General features: G+C 45.8%; 4 protein-coding genes across 5 annotated transcripts; 2 read left to right on the top strand and 2 right to left on the bottom strand.

Moving 5' to 3' along the window:
* The first annotated feature begins 2,026 nt into the window (after nucleotides 1-2,026).
* LOC120813324 (mitochondrial import receptor subunit TOM20 homolog) lies at nucleotides 2,027-4,404 on the top strand. Its single transcript, XM_078080006.1, has 4 exons — nucleotides 2,027-2,110; nucleotides 3,207-3,384; nucleotides 3,559-3,701; nucleotides 3,812-4,404. The coding sequence occupies exons 1-4, from the start codon at nucleotides 2,027-2,029 to the stop codon at nucleotides 3,854-3,856; spliced, it is 450 nt and encodes a 149-aa protein (XP_077936132.1). The 3' UTR covers nucleotides 3,857-4,404.
* A 589-nt stretch (nucleotides 4,405-4,993) lies between these two features.
* LOC120825310 (E3 ubiquitin-protein ligase TRIM21-like) lies at nucleotides 4,994-8,006 on the bottom strand. The gene is made up of 2 exons (XM_078079632.1): nucleotides 7,810-8,006; nucleotides 4,994-7,426 (listed from the first exon to the last, which is right to left on the bottom strand). The coding sequence occupies exon 2, from the start codon at nucleotides 7,422-7,424 to the stop codon at nucleotides 5,781-5,783; it is 1,644 nt and encodes a 547-aa protein (XP_077935758.1). The 5' UTR covers nucleotides 7,425-7,426; nucleotides 7,810-8,006; the 3' UTR covers nucleotides 4,994-5,780.
* Nucleotides 8,007-8,400: 394 nt separating this feature from the next.
* Nucleotides 8,401-11,991, bottom strand: rbm34 (RNA binding motif protein 34). Its single transcript, XM_078079638.1, has 11 exons — nucleotides 11,755-11,991; nucleotides 10,995-11,151; nucleotides 10,767-10,885; nucleotides 10,400-10,622; nucleotides 10,171-10,230; nucleotides 9,881-9,924; nucleotides 9,727-9,810; nucleotides 9,571-9,634; nucleotides 9,451-9,493; nucleotides 9,216-9,334; nucleotides 8,401-9,113 (listed from the first exon to the last, which is right to left on the bottom strand). Exons 1-11 carry the CDS (start codon nucleotides 11,775-11,777, stop codon nucleotides 8,802-8,804), a joined length of 1,248 nt encoding a protein of 415 aa, XP_077935764.1. The 5' UTR covers nucleotides 11,778-11,991; the 3' UTR covers nucleotides 8,401-8,801.
* A 193-nt stretch (nucleotides 11,992-12,184) lies between these two features.
* Nucleotides 12,185-17,301, top strand: tbce (tubulin folding cofactor E). 2 transcript variants are annotated; one of them, XM_040186891.2, is made up of 16 exons: nucleotides 12,185-12,542; nucleotides 13,681-13,765; nucleotides 13,860-14,024; nucleotides 14,131-14,216; nucleotides 14,320-14,419; nucleotides 14,509-14,611; nucleotides 14,834-14,910; nucleotides 15,006-15,098; nucleotides 15,357-15,421; nucleotides 15,552-15,616; nucleotides 15,710-15,862; nucleotides 15,954-16,092; nucleotides 16,333-16,401; nucleotides 16,493-16,552; nucleotides 16,654-16,745; nucleotides 16,911-17,301. In XM_040186891.2, the coding sequence occupies exons 1-16, from the start codon at nucleotides 12,398-12,400 to the stop codon at nucleotides 17,004-17,006; spliced, it is 1,593 nt and encodes a 530-aa protein (XP_040042825.2). In that variant the 5' UTR covers nucleotides 12,185-12,397; the 3' UTR covers nucleotides 17,007-17,301. The 2 variants fall into 2 exon arrangements, 1 of the variants encoding a protein (XP_040042825.2); XR_013450520.1 differs by having other exon boundaries at nucleotides 12,187-12,542; nucleotides 16,333-16,396.
* Nucleotides 17,302-17,603: the final 302 nt, after the last annotated feature.

Genomic DNA, 17,603 nt, shown 5'->3' with positions numbered 1-17,603 from the left:
CTTCAATCTGATCCGTTCTCTCGTAAACATTCCTCGTTTTGATAATGGCGGTAGTGTGCTATGAAAACGGAAATGTGAGACTCCGTAAAGGACGTAGTTAGCAGGAGGCTTGTGTAGCTTTTGACGCAAGTCTAGAAAAATGGGTCGACGCACACAAGGAGGTGTGAAAAGACACGCAAAGGACTTAAGAATACTGGAGCTTTGAGTTAAAGTGAATTGATAAAGTATGAACTGAAAGCTGTACAAAGTTACTACTTCATCCTGTTTAAGGCGCCCGTTCACTTTCATTTTAAGCTGCTTCATTGAATTGCTGTTATCTTGCTCTGTTAACTTCTTTAGATTATTCCATATTATTTTGGAATTACCTCCTGCTTCATCAATGACTTTAATAAAAAATAACTAACTTCTTTCGTTACCTGGTTTCTCAACATTATGAATTTCTGCCTTTCATTTCCTAATTTAGACTTGAGTGCCAGTTTTAACACAGTCACGTTTTCTCAGTAAATTCCAGATGTCATTATTTACCAATGGAAGTGCGTTTCATTGATTTAGTTTAACTTTGGCTTTTTGAAGCAAACGGTTACCTGCGCTCTGTATTGTGGATGAGAAGAATTTGCTGACTTCCTCAACACTTGCACCCGTTAAACAGTTGCTCCAGTCGATTCCTTGCAGAGCATCCTCAAACGCATTGTGGTCACTTTTAGGTGGTCTTAATTGATAAGCCTTTCTGGTAGTCGACATATTAAAACATCTCTTGTTAAGAGTATTAAATTATGCTCAGACGAACCAGTTACCATATTGCGTGTTTTGATCATTCTTTCTGGTTTATTGATTAAAAAAAATCAAATCAATCTTGGACTGAGAAGAGTGGATTATCCTTGTGGGTTTGTTCACTAACTGGCTCATATTAAAGCGATCCATCGTACGTTTTAGGCTTATCCTCCCAATGTACATAATAATCACCCATTAATATAACCTCTTTGTCAAAGTCACATTCCTTTAACATGGAATTGAGATGATTATAAAATTCACATTTGGACGACGGCGGTCTGTAGAGACAGATTAGAGTCAAATGCATTTGAGATGATAGGGACACTCAGAACAATACATTCCAATTGGACATCAGTAGACCACTTAATGTGGCTGCAGTTAAGTTGTTCTTTAATGTAAAACATTACTCCTCCTTCTTTACCAGTAGATCCATCCCTTCTAAACATATTGTATCCACGCACATACAAAGCAGCAGGGGGCGAGTTTATATGCAGCCACGTTTCTGAGGGACGCAGAAGGTCCAGGTTTGAATCCACAACAAGATGTTTAATTCGATCCATTTTAAGACTTTGAATATTCAAATGCCCTCCTAACAGTCCTGTAGGTCTTGCATGTGTATCCCACAGCACACGGGCGTGATGGATATTAACATTGAACATGTGGGCCGACAGTGAAAGAGAAAATCACCTTTCCATTGAATTGCACTTCTTAAGATAACAACAGTATTGACTCGGCTCATCAAAAACAAAACTATAGACACAGTGAACAACAGACGGGAATACCTTCACCAAGAGCGGATAAACAACATTAACCTAAAAGCCACATCAATAAGTAGAATGGAAGCTATGGGAATACCAAGGGGGGGGGGGTGTCTAATGAGAGGAGCAGGATCTGGAAGACGCAACATTTCCCCTGCTGGCGCTGAGAGGTTTGAACCCGCGTGGCGCCGAGGAGGAGAGCCCTCCTGTCGACAACATGAGCGGCGCCACAGGGAACCGTGAGCAGTGACCGGACACCCGTCATCCCGCCGAGAGGAAGGACCTCCTCAGCCCAGACTCTGCTTGGACCTGAAGAAGACCAGCACCGACCACAGCACGAGACCAGCACTGTTCCAGGGGGACCGGAAGCAAGACTAGGACAGATTCAGAAAGGGTCCAAGCAAACCCCTCGGCCGTTCCCAGACCACCTCACAGTGATGGTGAGTTTCCAAGCGGCTCCACTGACAAGACCTCATGGACAGCAACAAGCATTCAGCATGAGAGACACCCTGAGAATGGTCGAGAAACCACCTCCGCCTCTGAGCAGTGAACCACCGCTGAGAGCTCTCACTGAAGAACGTGTGAGAAGCTTGACGACACCTTCTCAGGGTTATTGCACTCATGATTTAGTAAATGCAAACAGTTGTTTATTGCTGTGATAGCAGTCTCCATTATGGCCGGCATTCTAGTCTCAGGCGGATGCTGTTGCGTCCTCTGCATCAGGACTCTTATCACTAGAGTCATAACCACCGCAAGCACCCAAGAAGATTGTTGGTTATTATAAAGAAACTGGCAACCCGGTGCATAAATTATACCCGTTAATAAAATGCATTCAGTGTACACCGGGATACAGCCACGATTCTGAAACTATGTAATCAATAAAGAAAAGAGAATAGTGTAACACCACTGTGATTTAATCAACGGAATAATACCAATACTCAGCTATGATTGTATTCAATGTAATGTAACCAACCAAAATGCATGCATGTGATACTTGATAGAACCCCTGATGTTGACCGAGAGACATTTGCAATCCGAGTTACAGTGAGCGCACCATCCAGTGTAATACCTCATTGCACCACCATGTTCTCTGAATAACGACTCGCCTTGAACACACCAGGGGTCACATGTCCAGGAGCGTGGACACTAACTTCCACACCTCTACTGAACTGCATAAATACCTGTAGGCAGCCATTGTTCTAGGAATTCGTTGGTGGAAGCAAGGCACAGTAACTGGGTGGTCAACGGGCCGCTCTGTGGCCTGATTGCAGAAACCAGCGGCTCCTCAGCTGAGATGTTCTTCTCAGTTTTTACAACACAACATTACCATCAATGATCATTATGTAAATTTATTTTTGCAAATACTGCCACTTTTAAAAGATGATAAAGTTAACCAGAAAAACTTCACAATCACAATTGATTTGAAACCGTTTGTAAAAACAATCCCACGTTTCCCAAATGCAAACGACAACTTCAACGATGTGTGCGACTAAGACAGAAGTAGTCGACCAGGAGCGATCACACTCCTGTGACATGTAACGATAAAAAGAAAGAGTATGATGATTTAACAGTCACCCTCAATATGCTTTTATTTTGAAGAGGACTTTATTGATCAGCTGGTGGCTTTTCTCTGGCTCCTTATTGGACGGTGGAGTTTTGACAGATTGTTGCTCCCAGCATGCAGATGAAGATCAGCTGGCTCTCAGATCAGATCTCACTACTGTTCACCGTGTGACGACTTCCTGTGAGGACCTGAGTTTGTTTGTCCTGCAGCTCCCCGACCTGAAGGACGCTGAGGCGGTGCAGAAGTTCTTCCTGGAGGAGATCCAGCTGGGGGAGGAGCTTCTGGCTCAGGGTAACAACACCTTCACAGTTTGAGTCTATTGTTTCTAGTTCTTATTCCAAGGAGAACGTAGACGGCTTTCATAGGAACTAACTGAAAATTAGGAGTGACTTTCTGTGAGACGTCACCACTGTAAGAAGCCCATTGAGGACATGCGTCTTCACCTCGCGTCCTTGTGCTCCTCAGGAGACTACGAGAAAGGCGTGGACCACCTGACCAACGCCATCGCCGTGTGTGGTCAGCCTCAGCAGCTGCTGCAGGTGCTGCAGCAGACTCTGCCTCCACCCGTCTTCCAGATGCTCCTCACCAAACTGCCCAGCATCAGCCAGGTAGGGGGACACGTCTCTTTGTCCTTCATTTGGACCTTACGGGTCCTTCTGTCCTCCACGCAGAAAGAACACGAGAAAAAATGTTTATCGTCTTTGTTCTGCTCCTGCAGCGCATCGTGAGTGCACAGAGTCTGAGCGAGGACGATATAGAATGAGAGGAGACGACCCCCCCAAACCCTCACCCTCATCTTCATCATCTGGACCTTCCAAGACGTCCCCCCCGACGCCTCGGCCTCCATCGCTCCGGGCCGCCGTCCATCACTTCCTGAAGGGGAACTCGTTTCTTTACTACTGGTTCATCCATGACAGTGATGTTTAGTTCTTTTTAACCTGAATGACCCGTTTTGTGGCGTTCAGAGTCTCTGGGTCATGACGTAGGCGTGCACTCTGCAGGTGGAGCGTGTTACCGTGAAGGGGCTCCTTCCTTCTGGGTGGTGCAGCACACGTGCTGACAGCCTCATGTACCCGGGTTACACCGTCTGACGTGTTGGTACCGACCGTCTTCCTGCTTCTCATGAGATCACAAACAGGAATCTTCTCTTTGCTCGGATGCTCCAAAGTATTTATTGTGTGTTTTTCTTTGTCATCGGTCGTCTTTCTGTTCGTTCTCGACTTTTAAAAAGTGATCAAATGTTTTGTTTAGTCATTTTAAAGAGGACGACCCTCTTTAGGAAAATAAAAAGAAACGTGAAGGAACTCTGAAGTTGTCTTGTGAGGTGATTTTGTATCTAAAGGAGGTCACGCCTCCTCCACGTGGTCCAGTCGCTGTGCACGTGTCATCAAGGAGACAAACACGTATGACGTCATAAACTCATGAAGCTGCTTCATGAATAACAGCCTGTGCAGCTCCAACAACTACAGCTCAGCTGCTAAACTCTTGTTACATCATTTAAGTTCATGGTTTTGCTCTCCGGCACCAAATAAATACTTTGTTACTACAGCAGGAAAACTGTGGATCAGCGTTTGTGTATAATTACAGTTGTATTTGGTTATTATTCTGCTGCTGGTTCTCAGTCGAGTGGATTCTCCTCAGTATCTGAAGCCACTGAACAGTTTCATCAACCTTGTGTATTAACTCACGTTAGAATTGATCTTTCTGTGGAACTCGTGTCGTTCACACTGACGAATTGTCACGTGATCAATAAACAAAGAACTCGGACATGTTTCCTGCATTAAACAAGACGTTTTTAATTAACATGAATATAAATATAACTTGTGTAAACCGTCATTTCTGTTCAGTGTTCAGTTCAAGTTATTTATGAGGCAAAAGTAACTTGTTCAAGAGATGTATGTTTCCTTTTTTTCAACAATCACTCATCTTTATTTTTAAGTCTTATTACAAATATTCACAAAACAAATCAAAATGAGCCAAAGTGACTTTAAATAATTCAAACCACTTTTCACACCAAAAGAACATTTGCATCTATATTATTAATTCACTTTGTCCATTGACCTTTTATGCAGTATGAGAGTAACTTGATAAATGTAAGAATATATCAGCATTATGCTTCTGAATAAACCTCTTCAGTTTGTGAAAGAGCCTCAGGGAATAATTCATTTTTCATAGAATATAACTTGTGTAAACTTGTCATTTCTTGTCAGTGTTCAAGTTATTTATAAGGTATAAATGTATGTTTCTTTGTTTACAATCACTTATCTTTATTTATAAGTCATCTTAAACATTTTCACAAAACAAATCATAATGAGCCAAAGTGACAACAGAAAGAACATTTGCATCTATATTATTAATTCACTTTCATGCACAATAACAATAACACAAAGTGTATTCTGTGAACATGATGGAAAGGTCAGAGGCGTTCATGAGAATATTAAATATTCAACTATATGTTTTCAGAGGCTTCACATCAGATATAATTTGTTTTGCTGATTTACTCAAAGTCAAACTTCAGCTTTGGATATTTAGTGAAAATAAAACAGTCTGGATTCAAAAGGTTGAAATAGATATTCTCCATAAGGGTCATGATACAGAAATAAAGAGAAAAACATACAGTATTTATATAAAATATGTACATTTATTCCCTTTAATTAATAAAATGATCACATGAAATCAGAGAATGATTAATTTACTCCGACAGGAGAGATGATCAGAGGAGCAGAGTTTCTACCAAAGATAGAATACCCAGGACTGAAGAACGGGAAGAGCTTCTCAGTGAAGGAGCAGCCAGTGAAGGAGTAGATGAGAGCTGCAGCTTCTACGTCATAAAAGGAGACCACACCCTCCTCATAGTCCACAAACACCCCCACCTTCTGAGGACCAGACTTCACAGAGAGAACAACTGGAGGATCATCAAGAGCTTTGTATTCATTTCCATATGTCAAACATATGATCCAGTAACCATCCTGAGGACTCAGTAGACTGGAGAGTGAGATGAATCCCTTCCTGTCGACTGACTCTCTGTTCACTCCTAAATCCCACTCAGTCTTTCCTTCAACCTGAACCTCAAAGTAGAATCTGCCTGAAGAGAAACTCTGCTTTGTTAAAACACATAACCGATTAGAAAACCTCTCTGGGTTGTTTGGAAGCTTCTTCTTCACATCAAGGTGTTTCACTTGTTTCCCATCGTCAGACAGGATGAGACGAGGATGAGCTGTTTCAGGATCAAGAGTCAGATCCACTGCAAACATCTGGACCCTCTTCAGCTCAGCAAACCACTTCTTCATCTTCTTACTGAGTGTCTCCTCCAGCTGAGACACAGCTCTCACCACAGTCCCCTCATATGAAGGACAAACACTGACCTCTGTCCAGTCCTTGGTGGGTGGTGGCTGATGGATGTTTGAGGACTGGAGAAGATGGAGGTGGTCTTCAGAGAGAGACAGCTGCTCCACCTCAGCGCTCCTCTTCATCAGCTCAGAGATTTCCTCTTCCAGCTCTCTGATGAAAGCTTCAGCCTGTTTCTTTGTGGTTTCCTGCTTCTCTTCTATTGTATTGAGGAGCTCCTTCAAGCCTCTTTCAACAGACTCCATCAGATCAGTGAAGACCTGAACACCTTCTGCTTTCTCTCTGCCTGCATCTTCCTCACTGAGGTCGACCGAGTGTTTGATCTCCTGAATCTTCAGTCTTCTCTTCTGGATCATCTGCTGGATTTCAGCCTCTGTCTTCTTCAGCTCAACCTTCTTTTCTTCATATTCTTCTTTCAGAGGAACAACATCATGCATCTTGTGGTCTAAAACAGTGCAGAGCATGCAGACACACGTCTGGTCGCTCTTACAGAACAGCTCCAGAGGTTTATCGTGCTTCGTACACATCCTGCCTTCCAGGTTCTCCACAGGGTCCATCAGCTGATGTCTCTTGAGGCGTGAAGCTGTCAGATGAGGCTCCAGGTGAGTCTCACAGTAGGAGGCCACACACACCAGGCAGGACTTGAGGGCCTTCACTTTGGTTCCAGTGCAGACGTCACAGGGAACTTCTCCTGGTTTGGACTCTTGTTGCTCTGAGCTGCTGCTGCTGGCTTTCTGCTGAGCAGACTGTCTGAACTGAACAACCATCTCAGAGATGAAGGTGTTGACCCTCAAATCAGGTCTGGTGATGAAGTCCTTCTTACACATTGGACACAGGTTCTGGTCGCTGGTGTTCCAGTGTTCATTGATGCAGTTTATGCAGAAGTTGTGTCCACATGATGTGGTGACTGGATCAGTGAACACATCCAGACAGATGGAGCACAGGAACTGATCTTCAGATGGACCATAGTTTGCAGAAGCCATGTCTACACATGTTGTGGAAGAGAAGAAAAACGTTCAAACACGTAGCGTCTCATTTAGATGACTCACACTAAAAGCCTCCAGCAGGTTCGCTGTGGAACACGTTTAACGTGACGCACCAAGAGGAAACAGAGGAAGGGATCAGGAAACAGAGAGACACTAAAGTTTAAAGCACAGAGATTCAGCTCCAAGTGACTGAAGTCCTGGACAGTTTGAAGCTGTTAGTCTGAGTTACTGTATCGTGGGACTGTGGATAAACACACGTGGTTTTATTGTTAACATTCTATCAAGTAGGAAGTGAACAGAGAGGAACTTCCTGCCTGAGTAAAGTACAAGTTGTGTGTTCTTCCTGCTTGTTGAAGGTGTAAATGTGACCAGCTGTACTCACCAGTGTTCTGAAGAGACTCTGCTGTGTTGCTGAGGAACACCTGATGACGTCACTTTGACTTTTCTCTCAGAGAAACACGGAGACTTGTCTTCACTGCAGCGCGTCTGCCTCTCTGACCAACTTCACTTTCATTTCTGGAGAGTGACGTAGAAGCTCCGCCCCTCCGTGTAGCTCCGCCTCCTACTGGAGCGTCATCAGCAGGTGAGGTTTGTTTCCTCCTCTGATTCATGCTGACTGCTGGAGTGATGCTTTTTGCCTCCAGTCAGTCACGTGAGCCTCATAATATTTGTCCCTGGTGTCCCTCTCATACGCAGCTCAGAGTCTTCTGAGGACATGAGTCACTTACGTTCGTTTAATTAATCTGAACTCATTAAAAGGTGAAAATGTTATGAAATGCAGTTAAACTGTAGGTGTCACTTGGTGGCTGCAGTGAGGTTTTCATAACTGAACATTTTCATAAAATACTGTCATACCTTTTAGCTCAGATTCAATTTAAACTGCTTAGTTACTTGTTCCAGTGAACTTACAGGTTTTAAGCATTTTTATTTAACTGTGAACGCAGCATCAATAATAATAATAACAACAACAACATATAAAGAAACGTGTTTATTGATTTTCTCACAAAGTTACAGAAGAGAAGATCAATAACTAGCACATCCGTGTTAAATATGAAGCTAAGAGGCAGAATGCGGTTAGCTTAGCTTAGCATGACAAGCAGTCAGCGACTAATGTTATTTTTTTGTATCCGAAGGTCGACACAAAATTCATACGTCAAGTGAACAAATAAATGTGAGTCAATCAGAAAAACATCTAGAGCTGAAATGACTCGTCTGTCCTCTGGATTGTGTCTTTAGTTGTGCGGACGTAACCTCTCCAAATGCGCACGTGGCACGAATCCACATCAACGATGGTCATTCATTCCTTTTGGTTCATCCTTTGACTTTTCATTCGTCCTCACACCTTTTCTGTTTCTACGAGATGTAGATCGCATATCAGATATGAACTCTCTTTTTGGGCTTCGGCCTCTTCTTCTTCTTCAGTACTTTCTTTTGGCTCTTTTTGTTCGGATCCACCATCTCTCCTCTGAACGAGGTGGAGCTCTTGGTCGGATTCTGCTGGTTTCCGGTGAAATTCTTCCGGCCTGCTCTCTCCTGACGGGACACAGGGCCCTTCACGGGGCCCTTGCCGGTCCTCCTTCTGCCGCCACCTTTATTCGCCTGTTTCTCCGCCCTCCTCACCCGGAGGGGTCTGCCGTCCAGTTTTGTGCCGTCCAGTTCCAGCGCCAGCTGCACGGAGTCGGAGCTCTGCAGCGGAGAGACCGACAGAGAAAGTCTCACGTGAAACCCGCCGTGACATCGAGACAAGAAGAGCTGGAACAGGAAAAGGCGCCGCCCGGGTCGCCGTACCTCAAACAGGACGTAGCCGAATCCTTTCCCGAATCCAGAGTCCTGGTCCCGCACCAGTCGTACGGCCTCCACTTTGCCACAGTCCTCAAAGTGCTGCCGGAAGGCCAGTTCGTTCATCTCTAAACACACACACACACACACACACACACACACACACACACACACACACACACACAGCAGGTTACACTCTGACTTCAGACACAAGGGTCCGACATCCAACCAGAGAGAGACTCACCGAATGACAGATTCCCCACAAACACGGAGCGCTTGTTGTCGTACTGCAAGACAAGGACCACGTCAGCAGACACGTTCAACGGGTTCCAACATTTCAACAGACGGGAGCTCGGACACTCACCCTGGATCCGTCCGCCACCTTGTCCACTCGGATGTGAAAGTCCTTCTGGATCTCCAGGCCGTTCCTGTGGGCGGAGACAAGCGGAGGAAAAGCGGGTTGTTGGCCGAGCGAGCACACACACACGCGCTCACACGGCGCCTCGGCTCAAAGACTGACCTCTCCAGCGCGAGGGCGACCGCGTCCTCGCTGGAGAACACCACGTAGGCGTTCACGCTGGTCTTCTGGGGATGGACTTTGCGTCTGTGAAGTAAAGAAAAGTCAAAGTTCTGGTCGTTCATCCACTCTGAACTGGACAGACAGAAAAACCTACTGGATCACGGCTACTTTGCGGGACATGCCGGGATCCTCTCTGGCCTGCAGGGGGCGAACAGAGCAGACCACGTTACCGTTTCACCGATGGACTCGAGTTACACGAGCTTCACTGGATAGAAACACTCGTTTATGTTCGAGAGTCAACAAAGGAAGACCTGGTTCTTTCTTCCTCCCTCTTAAATAATGACAAACAACAGCGGTGAAGTACAGAAGCAGAGAGAGAAGGCGGACCAGCGCTCAGCTGTTACTTGGCATTATTTATTTATTATTTGTGTGTTGTATTTTTACCACAGAGCGAAAGCGGATGGAGTCGATGGATCCATAATCTTTGAAGAGGGCGCACAGCGTCTGAAACACAAAGGGCCTTTTAACCCTCTCATGCAGGAATAAAACATTTAAACTTAAAAGCAGTGACGCTGCAGAAGCCAAATGTTCCGTCATTGAACATGTTTTCACATCTCTTGAGTTTGTTCATTGAAATCCTGGTTTTAAACTGGACTCCATTTCAACTGCGTACCTTCTTGGTGCAGCTCGGGGGAAGGTTGCCAACAAACACCGTCCTCTTGTTCTTTATGGCCTCCTCCTCTTTCTGGGCTTTCAGCTTCTGCCTCTTCAGCACCCAGTGCTCCGTACTGTTCCCCGCCTCCGCCTCCTCCTCCTCCGGCACTTTCCTCTTCTTCCCTCTAGCGGAGGCCGCCTTCCCTCGCTCGTCCTCGTCTGCGTTCTGTAAGCTGATCTCCCTAAAAGGCGACAGAGGAGGATGAGAAAAATAATGGAGAGTATGTACCAACGTTGGGGAGGAAACTAGGGGACAAGAACAAGCAAGAAATAAAAGAGAAGGAGACAACTGTGTGGATTAACGAATCCACCGATTCTAAACTCACCTGTTTTCCAGCTGCTGGTCGGCATCTGATTTCTGCTTAGGTAGCGTCTGACTGGACTGAACTTTGACCTCTGGAGTTTCCTTCTGTCGCTCCTTTGCTTCTGTGCTCTTCTGAACAGGCTGCCGTAAAATTGTTAAATGTTAAAGTCTTAGTTTATCTTAATGTCACATTGTCACTGAAGCGCTGATTTGAGGGTCGTTCTTCACTAAACGTCTGTCTGTGAGTTACCTTCGGTGGAGGCTGGAACAGAACCGCCCCCGTCGGTGCAGCGGTGCTGAATAAAGTCGACAGCGATCCGGAGGCTGCAGATTTCTTCTTGAACAAACTGCCTGACACCTGACCCACCTCGTAGTCAGCTGCCAGCTGCCCCGACAACGCCTCGACACTGAAATGAAGAAGGAACAGGTAATGGATCTTTGTCACAAGGGTCCAGAATACACAGTTTGAGTCTTATAATAACCACATGGATCCCAGTGAAATGTTATACCTCTGTAGCGTACATAATTGTGCTGAATACAATGTGTAAATAGCTTAAGCTTCTATCATATTCTGCAGCTGATTGAAGAAATAATAATACATGAAAATGTAGAGCTTAACTTTTGGTTGATTAATTCATCAGAAAAAACAACCACCAAACTGTTATTTTTTGGGTGATTTGCTGCTTTTAATAATGTCCCTCTCTGGAAAATATTAGTAATATGGGTTTGAGGTTTGGTTTGCTGGCTGGACAACACAACAAACCTCAGCTGATGTGTTTTAGCTATAAGTTACACCTCAACAAACCATTGATCACTCATTTTAATGTTTTTAACACGTAAGTACATTTTCCTGATTTATTTTAAATACATATACTTCATGCAGGACCTATACGGTGTGATATTAGTAGTTTTAAGGTTCCGTTTCGGGCTGATATATTCTATAATATGTTATCTTCGTTCGCCTGAATGAAGATAAAATATTCGAGGGAATAAAAAACGTGTAAACAAACCTCTTCTTGAGTTTCTTCTTCATGGTTTCTTCGGGAGATTATCCCGAGAAATTATGTTGGTTTCTGTTTATTATGTTATTAAAAAACGAGTAATTTATCAGGAGAAACAAATAAATCAAATCCTACGACTTTACCGCCGATTAAACAAGAGTATTTTTCACAAACGTTCACACGTTTTCCTCAGCAGCAAACGGCCTGTACGACTACACAACATATCCGGTAGGAACAACATCCCTGCGACACAATGGTTCCGTTTTCTTACATCAACGCTGATTTAATATCGCCAAACGGACCGCTGCAGACACATCATATCGGGAACCATAGGGGTTAAAGACACAGTTAGTACATTTACATGTATATTTCATATCATACGTGTTTACCATCCGTTTAATTGTGAAAACATTTGTGCAAAATCGGTGCAACCTCGTAATCCGTCGCTTCCGGTGAGCCGGAGACGTCTAATGTTTTGGGTTGCAGCGCTGACCTGCACGCGAGGCATCAGCTAGAACACCTGTATTATATATTATCTATATTATCTACTCTAACCCGCCGCAGTAATCTACTCCCTTTATATTGTGTTTTTCATCCTTTGGGGGGATCGTGGTTCACATCCGGCGCGAGCTACCGACTCATTGTGCCGCTCATGACAGAAAGCGGGGCTTCGATGGGAGCTAACCGGACCGAACCGGACGGACCGGCGGTACCGACCGACCTGCTGGGCAGGCGGGTTTCCTGCGACGGCGAGCGGGCCTCGGTCCTGTACGTGGGCCCGGTGCCACCGACGGAAGGTGGGTTAAAAAATCCCCCGGACCCGGTTGATGGAGGTTCGGTGGGATGCACATTAAGAAGTATCGTTACTACCTTCAGTACTGTTTGAAGTATCGTTACTACCTCCAGTACTGGTTTGAAGTATCGTTACTACCCTCAGTACTGTTTGAAGTATCGTTACTACTTTCAGTACTGGTTTGAAGTAACGTTACTACCTTCAGTACTGGTTTGAAGTAACGTTACTACCTTCAGTACTGGTTTGAAGTAACGTTACTAGCTTCAGTTCTGGTTTGAAGTATCGTTTCTACCTTCAGTACTGGTTTGAAGTATCGTTTCTACCTTCAGTACTGTTTGAAGTTACGTTACTACCTTCAGTACTGGTTTGAAGTATCGTTACTACCTTCAGTACTGGTTTGAAGTATCGTTACTCCCTTCAGTACTGTTTGAAGTTACGTTACTACCTTCAGTACTGGTTTGAAGTTACGTTACTACCTTCAGTACTGGTTTGAAGTATCGTTACTACCTTCAGTACTGGTTTGAAGTATCGTTACTACCTTCAGTACTGGTTTGAAGTATCGTTACTACCTTCAGTACTGGTTTGAAGTAACGTTACTAGCTTAAGTATTAGTTTTCCAGTACTTGTGGTACTTTATACTACTGTTACTCCTCAGAGAGAAATGTGCAGCTTTTTATTACATTTATTTGACAGCTTTTGATTCAGATTGTTGAAATATGAACCGTATTATGTTTATTTATTATTATGATTATGACTTCGTTATGAAACTTTACGGATTCTTTGGCGGAATTCACCCTGCTGTGTATAATGTCATTCAAATACGCTCAATTAAAGTAATGAACACAAGATGGCATCAATAATTCTAACACGATAAAATAAATGTCATATTATTTAGAATTGAGTGATTTGGTGCCTGAGACATTTGACTTACTGCACTTTATTTTGACATTTTGGCTTTTAGTAAAATAACAGTGGCTCTGAGAGAGACAGCGTAACATTTAAAAAGTCCCCCGGGGCCCATTGGGGGGACTTAAAGACAACCGGTAACCACACTTTGAGTGGAGTTCCTCCCCAGACGCGAGTGCAGTCGTCAGAAGCCGAGTTCCATCATTCCAGCACTTATGTCTGCGTTGTGCGTTCAGGGCTGTGGCTCGGCGTCGAGTGGGACAACCCGCAGAGAGGCAAACACGACGGCGCCCACGGGGGGGTCCAGTACTTCACCTGCAGGTGCTTCTGAGTTGTCGAGTCGCCATCTTCCGCTTTGACGACGAGCGTGTTTTCCACTCGCTTATTTGAAATCGCCTGATCTGATGGTTCTCAGGCGCCCCGGTGGAGGCTCCTTTGTCCGCCCGGCCAAGGTGGGCCTGGGGGTGGACTTCCTGGCCGCTGTGGCTCGGGTGTACCAGATCGACGCGGAGGAGGTGACGAGCAACGACATCAGCTTCGGCCCCAAAAAGGTCAAGTGGGGCAAGATCACGGAGCGCAGGTACGACCTCCTCGCCGTCCTCTCTCGGGGGGGAGGAGGGGGGGCTCTGAAGTAGGGTTACGGCTCAGGGAACTTCTTCATGTCATTTTTCATTTTGTCTCTGCAGCTATGAGAGCCTCCCCTCGGCGCTGCTGGGCAGCTGCGAGGTGAACGGGCCGGGGGCCGATGGAGAGATCAGGAAAACGACGCCAAGTATCTTTTCACAGACTCACCAGCTCCTACATGGTAGTAGATGTAGAATATATTAATGTATATATGTATATGAAAAGGGTGTGACCTTGACGGCGGGGATCAGACGTGCAGGTGCTGGACCTGTCCGCCTCCCTGCTGTCCCGCTGGGAGGACGTGTCGGCCATCGCTCAGCAGCTGGAGCATCTGGAGAGCCTCACCCTGATGTACGCGTTTGCTCTGTCGGGTCTTGATGTCGTCGTTCTGTCTCTTCGCTGAGCGCTTCTCCTTGTTGTTTTTCTCAACGCTTTCACAGGAACAACAGGCTGCGTCTGCCCGCCGACGTCTCCGCCCACCGCCGGTCGTTCCGCGGCCTGCGAGTGCTCGCCCTGAACGGCTGTGAGCTCACCTGGCCGCAGGTAGGCGGCGGCACGGCGAACCGACCATTCGCCCCCATGACAGCATTCTAGCCTCCTTCTCTGGTTTTTCCTTTACATTTGCTTTGTACACAGAAAAAAAAGTATAAGTACATATATCATCAATGCATTTGTACACACATTTTGACAGACATATTTATTTTACACAAACAATTCTTGGCAACATTTAATGATTTAGCGTCATGTTGTTATTTGCCCCCTCAGATCCTGCAGTGCGCCCCCATGTGGCCGCAGCTGGAGGAACTTTCCGTGCAAGAGAACGACATCACGGAGCTGCAGAGGTGATGATCCGAGCGCCTGATTCGCCCCACGTGCGCACGCGCTTTGTGTAACTCTGGTGTGCGTGTGTGTGCTTGTGTGTGTGTGTGTGTCGAAGGCCTGAAGGAGTGCTGCAGTCCCTGAGGAGCCTCAACGTGTCCGGTAACCGTTTAGCGCAGCACACCGTGCCGGCTCTGGCAGCTCTGCTCAGGTACGGCGCGCAGAGACACGCCCACACAGCACCACCGGCGGTTATTCTTAGCCTTCATCACAATGAGAGCTATTTGTAAATATTAGCATTCCACAGATAGAGATCAGGCCCCTCAGACGTCTCAATCAAACCGACTCTTTGTTTGTTGAATTTAGGGATGAACGATGTAAGAAAAATATTAAATTGCAATATTCTTTTCAGCTGTTTTTTTTCTTCGGGAAAGCTTCTGAAATGAAATATAAAGCTGCTTTATTGCAGACTGGAGTACCTGAACTTGTCCAAGACCGGACTGTCCGACATTCGATTTGATGATGCTGCTCCTGGTAAAAAATACTACTAATAATAACTCACACATTCATAATACGACCACGCATTTCACATCCTCAGTTAACATTGTTTTTAATGAATTAATAATTAATATTCAACACTGCTGCTCATTGGTCCGTCCTGCAGGTGGTCAAACAGACATGTTCCCAGCGCTGACGAAGCTCAACCTGGAGCACAACAACATCTCCGAGGTCTGTGCAGCTACACACACACACACACACACATCAGTGTGTGTTAGTGTGGGTCACTTTGGCCAACTCTCTCTCTCTCTCTCTCCCCCTCAGTGGTGTGTGGTGAATGAACTGGCGAAGCTTCCCCGTCTGACTCACTTGTTGTGTCACTCTAACCAACTGGTGAGCAGTGACGGAAACCCCAAAACAGCCAATCAGCTGCTCATCGCCAAACTGGGAGGGCTGGTCTCCCTCAACAACTGTGAGGTGAGATGAACCTGTGTGTGTGTGTGTGTGTGTGTGTGTGTGTGTGTGTGTGTGTGTCGCCGTGCTGACCCGCTGCCGTGATTCCCATCAGATCCACCACAAAGAGAGGAGGGGGGCGGAGATCGACTACATCAAGATGTTTGGGGGGGAGTGGCTGGAGGCGGGCGGGGGGAGGCGGCCCAGCGCCCAGTTCGTCAGCCAGCACCCTCGCTACCTGAGCCTCATCGCCAGTAAGTCCCAGCACGGCGACCTGACTCTGTGCTGACACCTGGAGGCGGCTCGAGGAAACTCTCCTCCATCAGACTCACTGTTATATACTCATTACATATCTTCATTATTTATATATATATATATATATCTACAAATCACAATATGCCACCAATGATTGTTAAATAAAGTGTCTGGTTATTATTATTTGGACATCCCCTCTTATGACCTGAAGTGATGATGATGAAGCTCTTGTGTTTCAGAGTACGGTGCTCCAGAGGAAGGAGAGCTGAAGAAGCCGGAGCCCTTTGCCCTGAAAAATCAGCTGTTGAGTAAGACCCGCCTCTTTTCTGCTCTCTGATTGGCTAATATCTTACGTATATATATTTTACCTTCACTGATCCTCTCGTCTTTCCTCGCCAGAGATCACATTTGTGTTTCCTGACGCCGCCGACCGGGAGCCGATCGAGAAGAAACTTCTGGGTAAAAGTCAAAAGTCGCGCACATCTCACCCGTCAGCTCGCATCAGCACCTTAAGTGACCCGATCAAACTGGGATGAGTTGACCCGTGTCTGTATCTGCAGCCTCCATGCTGGTCCAGAAGGTGAAGGGACTCCTGTACAGACTGCTGAAGGTTCCTGCTGCAGATCTGAAGCTCACCTACACCAGCCCCAAGGTAACACCTCCATCAGCCGTCAGATGTCCCTCAGTCCACCTCATTCCATCGTATTTAGAGAAGTTCAACCATACGGCGATATCCTGGTGAAGCATTTAATGCCAGTAAAGTCTGAATATTCATGATGCAGAATCATTCATCACTTTTTCTTTTTCTTTTTTGTAGAAGTTGGGGACCGAGTTTGAGATCGACAGTGACCTGAAGACTCTTCAGTTCTACTCCATAGAGGACGGGGACCAGGTGTTGGTCCGCTGGTCCTGATCCTGCAGGTGGGAGGGAGGGAGGGTTCTCACGGAACAGAACAGCGGATCTGCACTGGCTTCCCCTCAGAGGACACCACGAGGGACATCAGGAACATCTCATTCCGTTTCTCTGGTTCCTGCAGGACTTCATTCGGAACCGTCACATGACGTCGAGCCTTCAAGGGTTCAATAAACAAACGCTTCCTTTGTGTGTCGTTTGCGGGATTGTTTCTTAACAGAGACTCTGGGTGCCGGAGAGCAGTGCTGAATAACTTGTAGTGTCACTAAAGTCCTAAATAAAGGCTTCTCATGTGCAGCGGCTCAAGTTAATATCTTCTATCCAAAAGTTTGAAACATCTTCTCTCCTTCAGGAAAGTCCACAAACTCCTCTGAACCTCACTTTGCTTTTCATAAGACGTCCGAGCACGTCATGACAACGTCGACCAAAAAGGAAAATTGTATGTCAAATGTTGCCATTATATTTAAATAAGACAAGATGTTGTGTGTCCACGAATGTTCCATCAAACCCGACATCCCGACCCGCATCTGATAAACGGCTCGTTCGTCCTCACTGAGAGCAAAACACTCGACTAGATCACCAAAAAGCGTCAGCTAA

Source organism: Gasterosteus aculeatus, chromosome 9, assembly GCF_964276395.1.
Source record: "Gasterosteus aculeatus chromosome 9, fGasAcu3.hap1.1, whole genome shotgun sequence".
NCBI classification, from domain to species: domain Eukaryota; kingdom Metazoa; phylum Chordata; class Actinopteri; order Perciformes; family Gasterosteidae; genus Gasterosteus; species Gasterosteus aculeatus.
This window is presented reverse-complemented; position numbering and strand designations above follow the sequence as displayed.

Excerpts from the sequence above, each read along its gene's own strand:
- tbce (XM_040186891.2), top strand. The coding sequence starts at position 12,398 with ATGACAGAAAGCGGGGCTTCGATGGGAGCTAACCGGACCGAACCGGAC. Across the intron at positions 14,025-14,130 it reads GGCAAGATCACGGAGCGCAG|CTATGAGAGCCTCCCCTCGG; the intron begins GTACGACCTCCT and ends TTGTCTCTGCAG. Across the intron at positions 15,422-15,551 it reads ATTTGATGATGCTGCTCCTG|GTGGTCAAACAGACATGTTC; the intron begins GTAAAAAATACT and ends TCCGTCCTGCAG.
- rbm34 (XM_078079638.1), bottom strand. The coding sequence starts at position 11,777 with ATGAAGAAGAAACTCAAGAAGAG. Across the intron at positions 10,231-10,399 it reads CCCCGAGCTGCACCAAGAAG|ACGCTGTGCGCCCTCTTCAA; the intron begins GTACGCAGTTGA and ends TTTGTGTTTCAG. Across the intron at positions 9,114-9,215 it reads TCGGCTACGTCCTGTTTGAG|AGCTCCGACTCCGTGCAGCT; the intron begins GTACGGCGACCC and ends TCTCCGCTGCAG.
- LOC120813324 (XM_078080006.1), top strand. The coding sequence starts at position 2,027 with ATGAGAGACACCCTGAGAATGGTCGAGAAACCACCTCCGCCTCTGAGC. Across the intron at positions 3,385-3,558 it reads GGAGGAGCTTCTGGCTCAGG|GAGACTACGAGAAAGGCGTG; the intron begins GTAACAACACCT and ends TGTGCTCCTCAG. Across the intron at positions 3,702-3,811 it reads AACTGCCCAGCATCAGCCAG|CGCATCGTGAGTGCACAGAG; the intron begins GTAGGGGGACAC and ends CTGCTCCTGCAG.
- LOC120825310 (XM_078079632.1), bottom strand. The coding sequence starts at position 7,424 with ATGGCTTCTGCAAACTATGGTCCATCTGAAGATCAGTTCCTGTGCTCC.